General features: G+C 49.9%; 1 protein-coding gene across 2 annotated transcripts in view; it reads left to right on the top strand.

Annotated features, from left to right (window-relative positions):
* GNAO1 (G protein subunit alpha o1) overlaps positions 1–16,649 on the top strand; it is a 153,858-nt gene that overhangs the window by 114,187 nt on the left and 23,022 nt on the right. For both annotated transcript variants that reach the window (XM_040982685.1, XM_040982684.1), the window contains exon 4: positions 14,781–14,941. In XM_040982685.1, the coding sequence (XP_040838619.1) occupies positions 14,781–14,941 (161 nt within the window). The remainder of the gene's footprint in view (positions 1–14,780; positions 14,942–16,649) is intronic.

Raw genomic sequence — 16,649 nt, 5'->3', positions numbered from 1 at the left:
TTACATTTACCATAGTATAAAAGTTACTATTGTAATGGATATTCATAAAAGATAAGAACTAACATATCAAACATCCTTTTACAGCTATTGTTGATACTAAACTGCCTTTTGCTTGAAATAAGTTTAGACAGGGGAAAAAATGTCTCATGAAATGAACAACTTATAGTACAGGTTATGCATAGCAAACAGCAAAATCCAGCAGTCATTTATGGAGCACTTAACTATGCTGATATCAAGATGTGTGGATATAGTGAACAAATTTACTCCAGTGGAATGGACTTGAGTAACTGAAGCTTAAGGCCTCTATTGCCCTTTCATGGGGGAGAGGAGATAGGATAGCGCAAATCCTTTGAGAATCTAGAAAGCATGCCTCTCTGCCCTTTGCCACATCACACTCTTATTGAAAGAATAGTCTGTCTTCATTAAAGCAACAAAAGAGGGTCACCAATGATAAACCTTAATCTAGGGCTAAACAGAGGCCAGATGTCACGTAGGGAACAGAAACCAGAAGAGGAAGGATGTTGGCAGGATGTGAGTAAGGCTACCATGAGCTGCTATAACAAATATGCCCAAAATGTTTCATGATCCAAACACATGGATTGTGTGCATCTAATATTCTAGGGCAGGAGTTCTTGGGTGGGTGACTATTCCACATAATGACTCATGAACCACCTCCTTTCATTGCATGGCGCCACCACACCCTTAGACTTTGTCATCATCTGAAATTAGGGGACATGGGTACTTCTATCTTAAGAGCTGGGCACTTTCCCATCCACAAACCATGGACTTGAGCTCCAGCTTGTTGCTGTGGCTTGCAGAAGAGCTCTTAGCTGAGGAATCATGCAAGGGGCTGAAATCCTAGCCGCCTCCCCCTTGCTAAGCCATATGTCTTGCAGAAAGGTGTTGTATGAGCTGACTTCCATTCTAGCTGTGGGTGAGGGCAAGGATGGGGACTTTGAAAGGGGCAGAAAAGCATGGGAGGAAAGTAAGAAGAAAGAGACAAGGGGAAAGCAAAAACTGCCTTGCAGGGGAATGAAATGGAGTCAAGGTAGTGCTGGTGACCCGTCTGGTTGTCCTGGAGTTTCTGGGAGTCAATGCCAGGCTGAAACAAGGCATGAACACAGGCAAGCATTCACACGTGTGCACGTGCGCACAACACACACACACACACACACACACACACACACACACACACACACACACACACAGAGTGGTTCCATTGCTGGCCTGTCTCTGGTAGAGCCCTCTTCATCTCTTCCCCAGCAGAGAGCAGAACTGGTACTTCCCATTCCTTTCTCCACCTTTCTCCACTTATGCAATTTCAGTGTGTCATGATGGTGAGGATGGCAGAGGCAAGGTAGGGACAAGAAGTCGTGAACCCTGACCCTGTGCCTAAGAGGAAGCTGTCAAGACAATAGCACCCGACCTGGAGCAGTTCCTATCCATTTGGCCCTAAAAGGGACTCAGACCCTGCAGGGGACAGCCCCCTTCCACACTCCCCACTGACAGAGCAGGGTTGACAAGATCTTAGAGGGTTTGCTCAGTACTGTGGTCCTCTGTTTATCGTGTTCCTCTCATGGCCAGACACTAGGAATGAAGGGAGCTGGCATCCAGCACTGGCTCCCCTATACCCTCCTGCTCCTGCACCACCCATGGTGTCCCAAAGGGCCCCTCTCTGCCTGGCCCATCTGCTGCACAGCCATGTAGCCCATTCTGCCTCTCCCACATGGTGGTTGACAAGAGTATTTGTCTCTCTTGTTTTTCACACCTGTTGCCATCTCACCTGCTGCATGTAAACATGCTGGCATCAACACACCAACTCTGACTCCCCTGGGTGGGCACCAGCAAGGTCCTCTGGGAGCTCTGCACCCTTAGCAGCAGGGCTGAGAGCAGATGATGGCAGCAAGATGATGACAGCCTGGGTGCCAACCATTCCAGACCCTACCTACCAGGAAACAGAGGACTGGTGGGTTCCTCCAGTGCAGCTACACCCCTGGCTCGCTGAAGGTCTAGTAACACCTTCTCCTTTACCCTAGCCTGAAGAGGAGTTGGTGAAAGCTCACAGGAGAATCAGGGTTGCTCTGGAGTCGGCCAGCTGGAGGTCAAATCCTGACTCTCCTACCAAGGGGCTGAGTAACCTTGGGCAAATCTTGTAACCCATCAGAACTCTGGTGTGTCTGATTATGAAGTGAGGAAATTGATGGTGATTGTGAACACTTAGTGAAATCAGCCTGTGATAAATGGTCATTAAATATTAGTTGCTGTTGTTACCACTTAAAAACTTCTTTGCCGATGTGTGTGTGTGTGTGTGTGTGTGTGTGTGTGTGTGTGTGTGTGTGTGTGTGTAGACAACCTCAAGGCTCAGAGCAAACCCAGAAGAAGCCACAGTTAAGTATGCTAGTCTTCTGAGCTGCATGACCAAGTCCTCCCTGATTCCTGAACCTAGAAATCCCTCCTTCATGCCAACCCAGAGCCTTCCCACCACCACTAACCATTGGTAAGAACTTGTAATTCCTGATTTTCTAAGAAGCATTGGCTTCAGCTTTAAGCCTCACCTCTTAGTCCCTGAGATCGCCTCTCAGTCACACCTGTGTTGGTGGAGGCCTTCCCCAAATGGCCCTGCCATCCTGGCTGCAGACCTTGAGAGGCCTCAGTGGGCAGCAGCATGCAGTGCCATGGGTTCACCAGGTCAGGGCCTGAGTCCCTGCCCACTTTCACCCCATCTGAGGACCTGACAGAGAAAGCCTTGAGCTGACGCTAGTGCATCCTCAATATGTCTGAGCTTCTCCTTGTTAAGGAGCCTTCCACGGGCCATTGGATCCAGCTAGAATCATGAAATAGTGTTCTGTTTCCATTGGAGCCATTCTCATGGGTGTCTTTTATGTAAAATATTTTAAACTGACTTTTCATTTGCCATGGGGCTATGAACTTTATAGAGTACAAAGATGTGTGTAAGAAAAATAATAAGTATTAGCAGCTAATGCAGAACTTGAGCAGAAGCTGTGAAGGATTAGGGAAATGATATTTGTGGGATAAATGATCTGATCTAGCAGTTCTCAAACTTGGCAGGTTATACTCCTGAAAGTCATCATGGGCCCCAATAAATATTCTCTTTATGTAGTTTATATCTGTCCAGTTTTATTGCATTGGAAATTAAAACTACAAATTAAATTTGAAATTTATTGACTTAAAAATAACCATAGTAAGTCCATTATACATTAATATAAATAAAGTTTTTATTAAAATTTATTAAAATTTACTGTAATTTTAAAAAAAAGCTTTGGTTCATCTACTCCATGGAATACTACGCAGCTATTAAAAAAAACAAAATGCAGTTCTTTGTGGCTAAATGGGCACAACTGGAAACTATAATGCTAAGGGAAATGAGTGAATCCCAAAAGATTAGATACCACGTTTGCCTTGATTTAACCTGTAATTTTTTGTTTGGTTGTTTGTTATTTTTTGAACCTGTCATTGATACTGTCTCAACCCAGATGTTTCGAAGAATGGAACTCGCATTATTCTTAACATATTGTTTACCCATTACTATGTCAATTAATTCCATAATGTTGTATATTGAAACTGAGGCCTTGTTGGGGCTTTTAACCGACCGGATCTTTACTCTGTTAGACCTATCTTCAGACCATAGAAGGTCTCCCCAGGAGGCCACTGAACTTATCTGGACAATAAGACGCTGAACTTTATGCTAGGCATGTGTTTTCAAGCAATGAATCTCAACTGAACTTGAACTATGGTTATGCAGCAAGGTGGAGGAATCCACCATGGGGGGAGGGGTATGGGGAGGGGTGGGGGGAATCCCCAGCGCCTATAAAACTGTACTACATAATACAGTGTAAGCAACAATAAAAAAAAAAAAAAAAAAAAAAAAGAAATTTATTGACTTAAAAATAACCATAGTAAGTCCATTATACATTAATATAAATAAAGTTTTTATTAAAATTTACTGTAATTTAAAAAAAAAAGTTTTAGTAAGAAGAATGTCACTTTGTAAATCACCTAACAGAAAAAGATGTTTTGATTTTCCTATGTATTTCTGCATTTATTCTGCTGTGATGTGATGTGTTGTTTTGGTCAAAGCAAAACTTGGCCCAACATAAGTAAGCAATTGAAACAGTAATAAGTATTTTAGTGGCTTCTCCAGGTAGTTATTCTTTGAAACCCACCCAAGCTGAGCCAGTGATAGTCCTCTGAAAGATACTTGTCATGTGGAATCTGAAACTTTCATCAGTGCCCTTGCCTATTCTTTTTACACTGAAACCCATTGGTCTGTCTTGCACTTATATGGTCTCTTATGCTTGCTTCTGTAACACCGTTGGGCCCTTTGGGAAATATTGGTTCACTAAATTATGCAGATCTCTCCAATGTTTGCGCATTTGATCATATAGTATCAAAAACTCATGCTTCTTAATACAGAAAAGTTTTTAGGTACTAGGGAGCTGTCTAATGTATGATGCTAAATACATGTGTTCCAAAATTCTCCTTGTTCACTTGAAAGCTGGGGTTTGATTGTTTTTAGTGACATATAATTTGTTTTGCCTAAAGTGATGAGTATACTGGATTCATTTTTGAGAAAATGGCTGCCAAGGACCTGAGTCTGAATCCCCGCTGTTTTTCTTTTAGGTGTTCTTTCAAGTAAATGTGGTATCCCATGGAAAACAGGGATGAATTTTGCTGCTGACTCATTTTTTACAGATTTCTGAGAAGGAAAGAGAAAGAGAGGGATCTTTCATCCACTGGTTTGCTGCCCAAATGGCCCAAAAGAAACAGGGCTGGGCCAAGCCAAAGCCAGGAGCTTCTTCCAGGACTCCCACATGGATGCAAGGCCCAAGCACCCATCTTGGACTGTCTTCCACTGCTTTTGTAGGCACAGTAGCAGGGATTTGGATCAGAAGTGCAGCAGCTGGAACTCAAAAGGGCACCCATATGGGATGCAGGCATTGCAGACAGCAGCTTAATGCACTGTACCACAGTGCTGGCCTGACTCAGTCTTATAGAAAGTGTCTCTCCTCAGAGAGCCACCATCAGTTTGGATAACCAGCGTTTTATGCATGTGTTTTTTTGCTTTTTCATCACACCAAATGCACAGACATGCACTCAAGGGTAGAGATTTTTTTAAACTCGTAATTTTAACTGTTTCAGCAAGAACACTGTTAAGTAAAGCTGGTGTTTGTTTTACGGTGAATGCATTACTGTAAAAAATATAATGGCAACTACTACAGTTGAGTGTGTCACATTACTTTCTGTCATGGGAACTGCCCAGCTTTTATCTTTCACTTTGGCACCATCAGTACAAATATTAATAATGTTTAAAAGGCAAGGAACCATCTGATATTGTCATAAAGACAGTATGGGTCCCAAGGACTCCTCTGAAAGGGCCTCAGAGACCACCCCCCAGGGGGCTGCAGACCACTCTAGGATAACTACTGATCTAGCCTTGCCCTTGCCTCCTGGCCCCGCCTGGTACAATTGGAAATCCAGAGACCCAGGGTCCCAGAGCCCATCAGAGGCAGGTCTCCTGGAAGCACAGTGACACACAGAACCAGTGCCCTATCACTGGTAAATGGTGTCCCAGTGCAGGGGGGAGGCCATTTAATGAGCCTGGAGAGACCCCCCACTCAACCAAACCTGTCATCTCCAGCACTGCCTGTCTCCAGGCCCCACTGTGTGTGTAGCATTCCCACATGCATCTTTTCTCTTCCATAATTGTGTTGCTGGCATCTCCTGGCCAAGGCAGCACTAATTAAACTATTCACCATCGTCGCTGTGCGTTCTGCAGAGATGAAGTTGGCCATTACCACTTTTCTTCCCTTCTGACTGCTCTGTGTGGGTAATTTCATTCTGCCCTTGTTCGTTTCTGGGAAATTTAGCCCATCCAATTTTAGTCCTTTTCTCCCATCTTAGAACATCGAGCTCAGGAGAAAGGAGGCGGGGGAGTGGGGAGGGCACCATGAATTTGGAAATTTCTGTCCCGTTCACCTTAAGGCTTACTGGTGATGACACAATGCCTGCCTGGTAGCTCAGCTGTCCATAGTACCCCATCTAGAAGACAACCCAGGGTATGATTGGTCAACCCCTGCCCACCAAGGAAAGTGGGATGCTAAGAAGGGAGATTGTTTCAAGGGAAGTGATACTAAGCTTGGACACATAGCATCCCCACTTCATATTTGGAAATTTGAGATTGATGAGAAGCCTGAGGGCCAGAGACAGTGTAATGTTACTGACAGAAATGGGTACGTGCCCCCTGTCACACACACAAACTGCCTCTCCTGCCTGTGCTGTCGTCAAACAGGGCCCCACATCTCCTCACAGCCCCCCTGCCTATTCTACTCCGATGCTCCCAGGGCTGGGGCTGTGGACTGACAGAGCCCCCAGGCCTATAGGACACAGCCAAGCGTCCTGGCAAGCAGAGGAAAGGAGCACACGCCCCAGCTCCATCCTCAGCGGGGTCAGCATTGGGCCTCTCCATGGAGAAAGATTTCCACAGCATCAGAGCTGGCCCACAGTGAGACGTTAAGCCACCTCGCAGGAAGCAGTGCACAAGCCATAACCAAGAGGAAGATGTGTGGGAGCCGGCTGCCTACCTGCCTTAGTATCTAGGACCATCTGTGGTTTAACACCGAAGGCTGTGGGTGTCTGAGCCCGATGTTATCCTCAGGTCCCATGGGTGGCTGCATGGGCATTGGTGCCCTCTCAGATCTGCTGCTGCATGGCAAGGCTCTGGGCTTTGCCTTGAGTCTCTGCCCATCCAGTTCAATTCACTCCTTGCCTTCTCAAGTATTCCAGGGAAAACCAGTGACTGTTCTGTGCCTTGGCTTTAGCCAACCCATGGCTAGCTGCATCTCAGTCATCACCCCCCAGCTCCTCTTCCACACAACCCATTTCTCTTGAGTGCTACACCTTGTGCTGGAGTGTCCTCCCAGGGGGAGCTGCCCATGACTTCATAGTTGGCAAGTGATGTGGCTGAGGGCCTCCTGGGCCAGCCTGGGCAGAGCAGGTCCAGGTCCTGCTGCCTGTTCCATTCCTGATATCCAGCCCCAGAACTGTGCCCTGAGAGACCCTCTGTGCTGAAGGGCATTTACCAATCTGGCTTTGGTCTTTCTTTTAAACGATTGTTTTTTTTTTTCTAATTAAGCACTGTATGTATTTATGGGATGCTTTGTGTTTTGTCAGTGCTGTATACATTGATACTGGTCACCACAGGATGAACAATACTGTCTTCACAAGCATTTATCATCCCTTAGGGGTGAAAGCATTGGAAGTCCTCTTACAGCTTTTTAGAAAAACATACCAAACACTATGTTATGGTTACCTGCAGTCACCCTAGAGCCAAGCCCTACCTTGTTTCTCTACATCTTAGTACCTGATAGTGACCCTTTGCCCCTCCTCTTCCCCCTCCTCTGGGGCACACCATTCTACTCCCCACTTTTCAATTCAGAATTGATTTAGATTCCTCATATGAATGAGATCCTTGGAGTACTTGTCTACCTGTGCCTATCTTATGTCAAATGTAACGACCTCCAATTCCATTCATATTGTTAACACGTGTCAGCATTTCATCCTTTTTATGACTGAGTGGTATTCCACTATGTATGAGGGCCACCTTGTCTTTGTGCACTCATCAGTGAATGGATACTGAAGTTGCTCCCATTTCTTGGCTATGGTGAAAACCACTACAGTGAACAGGAATGCAGGTGTCGCTTCCATGCCGTTGATTTCATTTCCTTTGGGCATATACCCAGTCGTGCCATTGCTGGATCCTAGCTAGGACAGTTCTATTCTTATGGTTTTCTTTTTTAAGATTTATATTTTTAATTTGAAAAGCAGAGTGACAGGGAGGGAAGCAGGGATATAAATATTACAATGATGAACTTACTGCCTAAATGCCCACAGCAGCCAGGGGTAGGTGAGGCCAGAGGTCTCCCATGTGGGTGTTGGAAACACAAGCACTTAAGCCAACATCTGCTCCCCATAGGTGCGCCAGCAGACAGCTGAGCTAGGGCAGAAGCAAGGCTCATCTCAGGTGATTGCCTCAAAGTCCCAGGGGGTGGCACCACTCAGTAGGCCGCAACACCTGCCACTGTTTGCCATTCTGAGGCAGCTCCCCACTGTGTTCCACAGCAGCCATACTGATGTATTTCCCCACCAGCAAGGGGCAACTGTTTTCTCTCTGCATCTTCACCAGTGCTTGTTGCTTTTGGCTTGGCTTCTGTGTGACCTGCGCCCATGGCAAGAGGCCACACCAACTGCGCAGCCGACAGACTCTGGGTGAAAAGTCCAAGGCAGCAGCAGCAGCCAGACCCCAGAGGACTTGGGCTGCAGCACCTCCCAACCCCAGTTATTGAAACTCCATCATGGGCTGACTTGTCAGGAATGAGCCTTTGGAGGCAATCAGAAGATGTGGGGGCTCTGGCGCTGAGCAGGACATGACCCTTGAGAGAGCCCAAGTGAAAGAAAGCCTTCCCCACCTCTTCAGGGCAACCTGTGCCCAAGGCAGCAGAGGTTCTCAGAGGGGCACAGGTCAGATGCTGCAGGAGCCCAAGAAGCTTGAATTCCTTTGCCTTCTGACTCCAACTGGAAACCTCAGAAAATCCATGGGGCCCTGACAAAGGTGGGACATCCTTTTGGCCTTGACATGGGGGAGCACCAGCTGGCAGGCTGCAGGGGATTCAGGCAGTGTGCTCCCCCCACCAAGCCAAGTAGGGGAAACCTTGAAGGCCAAGCCCAAGTCCCTGCCTGGCATCTGCCACCCGGTGGTAGACAAATGAGCAGGTGAGGGAAGGGATGAGGAGGTAGATGAGAGCAGGAGTGGGTGGTGGCCTGGATAAGCTAAACGCATGCATCACAAAGGGGTGGGTGCTCTGGGAGAGGCTGGGGGTGGCTGGCGGATAAAGGAGGCCATGGCACGCGGAGGCACCAGAGAAGATGGTGCATGTCCCACCTGGGGACCACAGGCATGTGTCAGTGCTGTCTGCAGAATGGGACATGGATTTGAAAGGAAGGAGGTGGGCAGATTGTCATTTCAACTGGAGAAGGCAGGCTGGATAGAAATAGTGCCAAAGTCACAGTTGGGCCGTAGGAGTTTCCTGGGGAACCAGGAAAGTCCTCTCCCCTGAAGCAAAACAGTAGACCCACGAGGTGCCATACCTACACTGGAGACCCTGTGACTGATGGCAGGCTTGACAGCGGGGGGAGGTGAGTGGAGCACAGGCCTCACTGAGACCCCAGCAGAGCCCCAAGCATGCCTGGGCCCCAGCCGTTAAGTGTCTGCACCACTCCTGCTCTTGCCACAGCCAACAACATGTCACACACATCTAAGATACTCCCTGAGTCAATGATTGGTGCCACTTTCACATAGGGAGTCATCTGCCAGCCCGGGGCCAGGAAAGCAGACTCTTCCCCAAGGTGTGAGCAGGTGGATCTCTTTTCCTGCCACTGCTCCTAGTATTCTGAGTTCAACTGCAGAAAAAAAGGTGGCTTCCTGAGTGCGCTAGAGCTCGTGACCAGTGTCCTCAGAGGTTCAGGCCTCTGCAGGATGTATGTACTCGGCAGTTACTAAGTGCCCAGATGGGCCCACTGCTGGAGATGCAGGGCCCAGACTGGGCCTCCAGCAGGCCCTTCACTGGGCTTTCCCTTTGGGGGGCTTCTAGGAATTGGAGAGGTAACCTAAGGAAGACAACGATGGGGACAGGGGTCTGGCTCAGTCCTTCCTAGCCTCTGGCTCAAAGTATGCAGGCCCACACTCCCATTGGCCTGTGCACTCCTGCCCCCTGGTGGATGCAGGGACAACAGCGGCATACAAAGCAGGGTGGGGCCGATCAAGCTTTTCTCCCAGCACCTGGAAAGCTTGTGTGCATGTGTGTGCATCCGTGTGTGTATGTGTGTGTGTGTGTGTGTGTACCAGTTCACCCTTCACTTAGCCCAGAAGATTAGATGGAGGCAAATTCTGAAGGATGCAAAGCAGCTCTTCAGTGGGAAGGGGTTATTATGATAATTACTGTGATTATTGTTATCAAAACTACGTGCTTGCCTTGGGAGTCAGCTGTTGTTTGCATCTGAGGCACTTCATCTTTGCTTATAATCACAGACGTTTGCAGAGCTCATCCGCGTTGCGGAGCTGTGTCACCACCTCAGCCCATTTGATCAGCACAAACAGCCTTGTGCCAGGAGCTCATGGGAGGACAGAGGCTGGGGAAGGTGAAGTGGTCTATCATGGGCATACAGCTGAACAGGTGCAGAGCCAGGATCTGACCCTGGGGCTCTAATGGAAAATCCCCATTGGTTTCCCCACTCAGCCTTTGCATCTAATCCGTTGAAAAGACAAGTCTAGGCCTTTTGTTACAGTGGAACACTACTTGGCCACTGATGTTTACTGAGAAGTCTGTGCTGCCATGAGAAGGCAGCAGTCTCAAAGACTAAACATGCCACTGAACCTCCCGTCTTGACCCAGCAGACACATCTAGGCACTGCTAGGTCCCAGCTGAATCTGGCATAGCCATGGAAAACATTGTGCTCTTTTCCACTGGCTTAGATGAACTGATGCTGACTTCTTTGGCCACCATCCTCCAGGATGTCCCACAGCATGGACTGGCATCAGCTTCAGCTCTGAAATACCAATGTTGCAGATGTTGGTACAGGAAACCTGTCTGCAACCAGGCAGGTGGCACCACATGGCCATGGCAGCCTACACCCCTCATTGCATTGGTGCCAGTGCTAGAGCCAGGGACTGGCCTGCTGCCTGGAGACATCTCTCTGGCTGCTAGCAGGCTGTCCCATCACTGGTCATCTGGCTCTTGTGCTGCTTTCCCCACACATTCTCAGTGTGTGGATATGCTGGTCCCTGCAGCATATCCTTGTGGCAGGAGGGCCCTGCTGGCTGCCAGTTCAGAGGCATCACCCTACCCAATCCCAGGCTGCCCTATGCCTCCCTTCTGGGGGTGGTGCTCCTTATGTCACAGCCAGTACCCTGCAGACATTGGAGCTGACCCCTAGGTCCTGTTTCTGTATTACCCACTTCTCTGTCCACCCCTTCCTCCTGTTGCTTGAGGCTCTTCAGAGTCCTGGGACTCCCCTCGAGTATCTCGCCTAAAGTCACTATGGGCCATTTGTGTGTTAACATTATGAGAAAGATATCACTTAGCCAGAAAGGCTGTGTTGCCTACAACACAAATTAGTGCTTCTTTCCCACCCTCAATGCAGGAAGAATCCTTTGACAATCTTGAAAAAGCACAACCTCTCCCAGTCTCCTGATCTTAAACCCATAAACATAGCATCTCACCTGCTGTTGACATTGACAAGTACATGGTCCTGCCTCTAATCTTCACAAAGATGGAGGCAGGGTGCACCTGTTTACTGGCTGGTCCCCAGCACAGCCCACCCTGGGGTGTCATGCCTGTATTCAGGGCTCTATTTGCTCATGACAGCTCTATGATGAAAATGACCATGAATTAGCAGGTGAGGACCCTGAGCTTCAGAAAGGTTGAGGCCCTTGCTCCAGTTGGGATCCTGGATTGGAGACCAGATCCAAGCAACTCAGTCTGTGATCTAAAACCCCCAGAAAGGCTGCAGGACTTACAGCTTACCATGCAGAACCCTTCACACAGGCACACTGCAGGCTACACAAGAATACGTAGCCCTTGGATGATCCATGGAGGTTGTGGCTTTGTTGTCCTGAAAGAGAAGGGGAGAACAGATGCCAGCAGCCTCTGGCCTGGCAGGAAACAGGGCGGAGGCAGCAGCACCCTGGGCTTGGGAGGCAGCAGGGCTGGCACAGTCAGGCAGGGTTCCTGGGGCTGGGAAGCTTGGCACCTGATGATGCCCAGGCCCATGAGCTAGGAAAGCTAGGAAAGCAAACAGGAAGGGGAGGGGCGCTGGCACACAGAACCCTATGCCACCCCCACCGCAGCACCCAGCAGTGAGGAGATAAAGCAGGTACAGGCTGTGCACTGGAGCATCCAGTGCCCCCCAACGTGGAACACAGCAATTCCAGGTCACTCCTGGAGGAGCAGCTTTGCTGTTGGGTCTACAGTTTGTGAATCCTACCTTAGAAGGGTCATCCCCGCCCCCTGAAACGTAGAGTGTAATGTGGCTCTGAAGTACTCAAATGGGAGTATATTTCTCACACCCCAGGAGCAGTCTGGCCTCCCTTCCAACAGGAGCTGTGAGTGTGGAACCCCAGGAGGGTGTTTGGGAAACTCTGGCCAGATGTTGGAGCCGGGACAGGAGCAGAGTGGATCAGGGTGGGCTACAACGCCCTGACCCAGAGGCCTCACTCTATTTCTAGCCCCAGGTGTAGCCTTCCCCCCACTCAGGCCCCTCCCCCTTCCCCCCCCCCACCTGCCCGAGTCATCACTGCCTGCCTGAGGCACCCAAAGCCCAGGGCCAGGGCTGTTCTTCGGGTTACTGCCACCGCAGGACGTGCACCCAGCCTAGTCTTGAGCCTCCACTGTCAGCGGGGTAACTTGGCTGGGCATTTAAGGCACTGTCCCTGAGAACTGGAACTAAGTTAGCACTGTGCATGTGGCCTGCCACCCTCCAGGACAGTGGCAACTTCGGTCATCCCTGGTAAACAGGAGGCACTGCTGTCAGAACTTTCCGACTAGCATTCTGTAGCGAACAGCTTCTAGCCCCCACACCTTTCACATAGAAGCTACTGCTGGCCACTCACCTACCAGAGGCTGATTTCACACCCTTCGTGGTGTTCAGCACCTGCCAGGAGCTGCTTAGTCTGCCACTCCTCAGCCTTCATTGGAGGGTCAGGGGTGGAAAGGACTTGGGGTAGGCTAATCATCCAGTAATAATTATTGCACCCCCAGAGCATGAAATAAAATACCATAGTTTCAGGGGTCTGTGAGGCCAGGGAGGTGGTGAGCCTGCTGCTCCCCAGCCACAGCCCTTTGGTCAGATATGGCTTGCACCAGAGGTGCAGCAGACAGGGACTGCTCTCAGCATGCATGACTCTGCCCACAGAGGCTGGCCGTGCAGTCAGAGGCGGGTGTCTGGGATGCCAGCTCTGCCACTCTCACCCATCACCTTCACTGAATACCCTCCCTCCTGCGGCACTATTTCCCCACCTATCAAGTGCAGATGATGCACTCGACATGACCCGTCGATACAACAGTCACTTCGTCAGAGATCCTGGCTGGGCTCAGCTTTATACCATGTACCCCATCTCCAGTTCCTGAGGGGAACAGGAGTGACTGGGCAGATTTACAGTGACAGTGGAAGTCCAGGGGACATGGGAAGCACACAGGGCCACTTTAGGGATACCTTGCTACCCCCCCCCCAACCATTCCATGGGTCAAAGCAAGACCTGTGACCCTCCTCCAGGTCCAGGGGGCAGAACTCTCCTCTGCCTCCAAGGCCAGACCTACAAGGATTCAGAGAGGGCAGAGGGATTGGGCATGCTGCTGCAGCTGCCAGCTGCCTTCTGAGGCAGTCATGAAGGTAACTCTTAGAGTGCTGTGTGTGTGTGGCAGCAATGGCAGCTTTGTGACTTCCCAGGACCCGAGTGAGTCTCCAGAAGACCACTGCAGGTCAGTGGGTTCACTTGTGATCTCTGGAAATGAGTGGTCCCCATGTGGAGCCCGAGTGAGGGGAAGGGAAAAGAAACCTGTAAATTATACAGCACTTTTTGTGTGCCCCAGGGCCTTCAGTGACTGTATATGTGTGTGCGCTCTGTGCCCTCGGGACTCCCACTGCACCCTCTTCTTACCCACTCCAGCCCTGCCCTTCCTTAACCAAGATGTAGCTTCTCCAGCCCCCAGAGAACAGCAGGTCACAGGTCACTGTTGATAAAATAAAGTTTTAGCTTTGGTGGCCTACAATCTTGAGGTTGAATATATCTTTTAAAGGCTTGGAATAAAGGATATCCTGGCACCATGTAGCCATTATTACTGTTCTAAAAGGTAGAGCAACAGAGAGAGAGAGAGATCCTCCATCCACTGACACACTCCTCAAATGCCCCCAATAGCCAGAGCTGAACCAGGGAGAAGTTAGGAGCCAGCAACCCAGTCTGGATCTCCCACATAGGTGACAGGGGTGCAACAAGTTACATCATCATCTGCCTCATCTCAGGGTGCACATTAGCAGGAGGCCGGCCGGGAAGCAGAGGCCGACCTCAAGCCAGGCACTGCCATTATGTATGCAGGTATCTCAAGTGGCAGATTAACCTGATAACACCAAACACCAGCCCTTTGACATTGACAGTTGACCTGAGGAATTTTCACCATGTACACTAACATGGCAGCCACCCCTGCCAGTCTCCCTATCCTATGGTATCGCTCCGCTGTGACCCTCACTCTCTGTTACCTGGAGTTTTCAAATAATCAAAAGCCTCCTCTTTCCCCCTGATGTAGACCAGAACCAGGAATTTTGCTTCACCTTGGGTTAAAAAGTAGAGGAAATGAAAATTCTAGCCAAGGACATTTTAAATTTCCCTCAAATGGAAATAGCATGCAGAACCTGAGTTAGCCATGCAGGTAAATGTCAAACCATGGTGGCTGAGCGGGAGAGTGGAGGTGCAAGCCAGTCGGTCTTGGTTCCTGCTTATATAGACCCCCAGATTCGGTGGGGCATGGTCCAAGGCCACTGCACTGTTGTGAGACCAGAGAGGACCTGGGTATTCTCCAGAGCTGGCTTCCACACTGGCGGGGGCTTTGTCACAAACCCAGCCCCTAGTCCCAGCCACATGGAGCCCTTGGCTGGCCAGGGCTCACCTGTCACCACCCAGACCTCCAAGCATTCTCTCTCTCTCCTCATAGGCCGATGCCAAGATGGTGTGCGACGTGGTGAGTCGGATGGAAGACACCGAGCCCTTCTCTGCAGAACTGCTCTCCGCCATGATGCGACTCTGGGGCGACTCAGGGATCCAGGAGTGCTTCAACCGGTCTCGGGAATATCAGCTCAATGATTCTGCCAAATAGTGAGTGTGCTGGACCAGGAGAACCTGGGGAACAGAGAGAGGTTGGGTGCTGGGGCATCAGGAGACTAAGAGGCCAGCCAAGGCCACACCTGCTGGGAGGCATTTTTTCCACAGGTGCTGGTGTCAGAGGAAGGAGAAAGGCTGAGAGTGAGGCCAGGGAAGGCAGAGGAGAAAAGGGACAAGGGACAGGCAAACAGGAGAGGGCCCAGACCTGGACAGAGCCGAGTGCAGCAGCATGGTTTGTTGTTGTCGTTGCTTTTGCTAGAGACCTTCTGGCTCCATAAACACAATCGGGAGCTACACAGGCAGAAAATTACTTAAATGCTGCTATTTTGCTTTATTTTAGAGGAAATCATAAGGCTTTCCATTTCTCTATGTTTAACATTGAAAATGAGGAAAGTAGAGAAATGGGAAGTGGGAAAAGCCAGTGCAGTGAGAAGGGGCAGAAAGGGCACCAGCAAGGAACATGCTGCAGGCTCCAGGACACTGGGGTCACCTGCCTCTCCTGACCTTCATCATGTAGATGGTTTCCTTCAAGGATGTCTTCCCTGGATTCTTGGCCTTGAGACTAAAGAGCCCTGGGAAGATGGATGTGCCAGGAGTGGGGATGCAGGGTTGGCACCTTAGCTTTCCTGAACCAGCCCACTTTGGCAGTGTGGGTCCCAGAGGCCTTCTGTGGAAGTGGTCAGCTAGCACCCGCCCCCCGCCCCAGCTCAAGCCCACTCTCAGAGGATAGATACATGTTCCCTATTCACACCATCACATCTCAGTCCAGCCATTCTGTCCCCGGGGCCATTGTCCTCAGGTGGAGACCTTTTTTAATGTAATGACTAGGCTGGTCATTCTGGCTGGCTACTCAGTATCTTACAATGCTCAGGGTCATCCTCACAACAAAAAGTTCTCCTGGCCAAACCACTGATAGTTTGGGGAGTAATACACCCAAATCTGCACTGTGCCAACATGGCAGAGTCTAAGGTCATTGAACACGACAGTACTCCCTGCCAGACAGGCAGACCTTTGCAGTGGCCACAGTGGTGGCCAAAAAACCCAGACTAGAAGCAGGCCAGGAGCGCTTTCCCACTTCTACACACCTGGCTTGTCAAGGCCCAAGTAAGGCCTGGGAACCTCAGCTGGTGGCCACCCAGGGCCCCCCAACCCCCTAGGAATATATTGGAGGGATGAGGCCAGAGGCTTTATGGGGCAGCTCCCTGCATGTCCTTCTATTACAAGCCCACACCAAGCCAGGAGGGAATGACTTCTGGCTGGCTGGTTTTCTAACCAAGACCACTGGATGGTGGCCGGGCTGGCTGCTCCCTCCTTCCTTCCCTGTCTGCCAGGCCCAAGTCCTAAGCCTCCTTCCCCACAGCCAGCAGGAGCCGCAGGGTCCCTCAGAGCCAGCTGGCCTGAGTCTGTATTCTGGTGACTCATCAAATGGCATTCTCCACTTAAGGTTTGACCTATTTCATTCATCATAAAATGCATCTGTTGCCAAAAAGAAAAAGTTAATAGCAAAAAGTATAAAACAAAAAGTGGTCTCCTGCCCTTCCAAGTCCTGTCCCCTCCTACTGGAACTGCTCCCTCTGACTTGTCCCAGTGGTGTCCAGAGTCAGGGACGCTACAGCTGTGCAGAGTGCTCCCAGCCCCTGAGGAGTCCAGCTCAGCTGCAGGCCTGCCACCCCTCTTCCTCTCCCCGCCCCACTCCCCGCTA

This window comes from Ochotona curzoniae, unplaced genomic scaffold (genome assembly GCF_017591425.1).
Source record: "Ochotona curzoniae isolate NIBS_2020 unplaced genomic scaffold, NIBS_Ocur_1.0 contig_3622, whole genome shotgun sequence".
Classification (NCBI taxonomy): domain Eukaryota; kingdom Metazoa; phylum Chordata; class Mammalia; order Lagomorpha; family Ochotonidae; genus Ochotona; species Ochotona curzoniae.
Note: the sequence above shows the minus strand (reverse complement) of the source record. Positions and strands in the feature narration are given on the sequence as shown.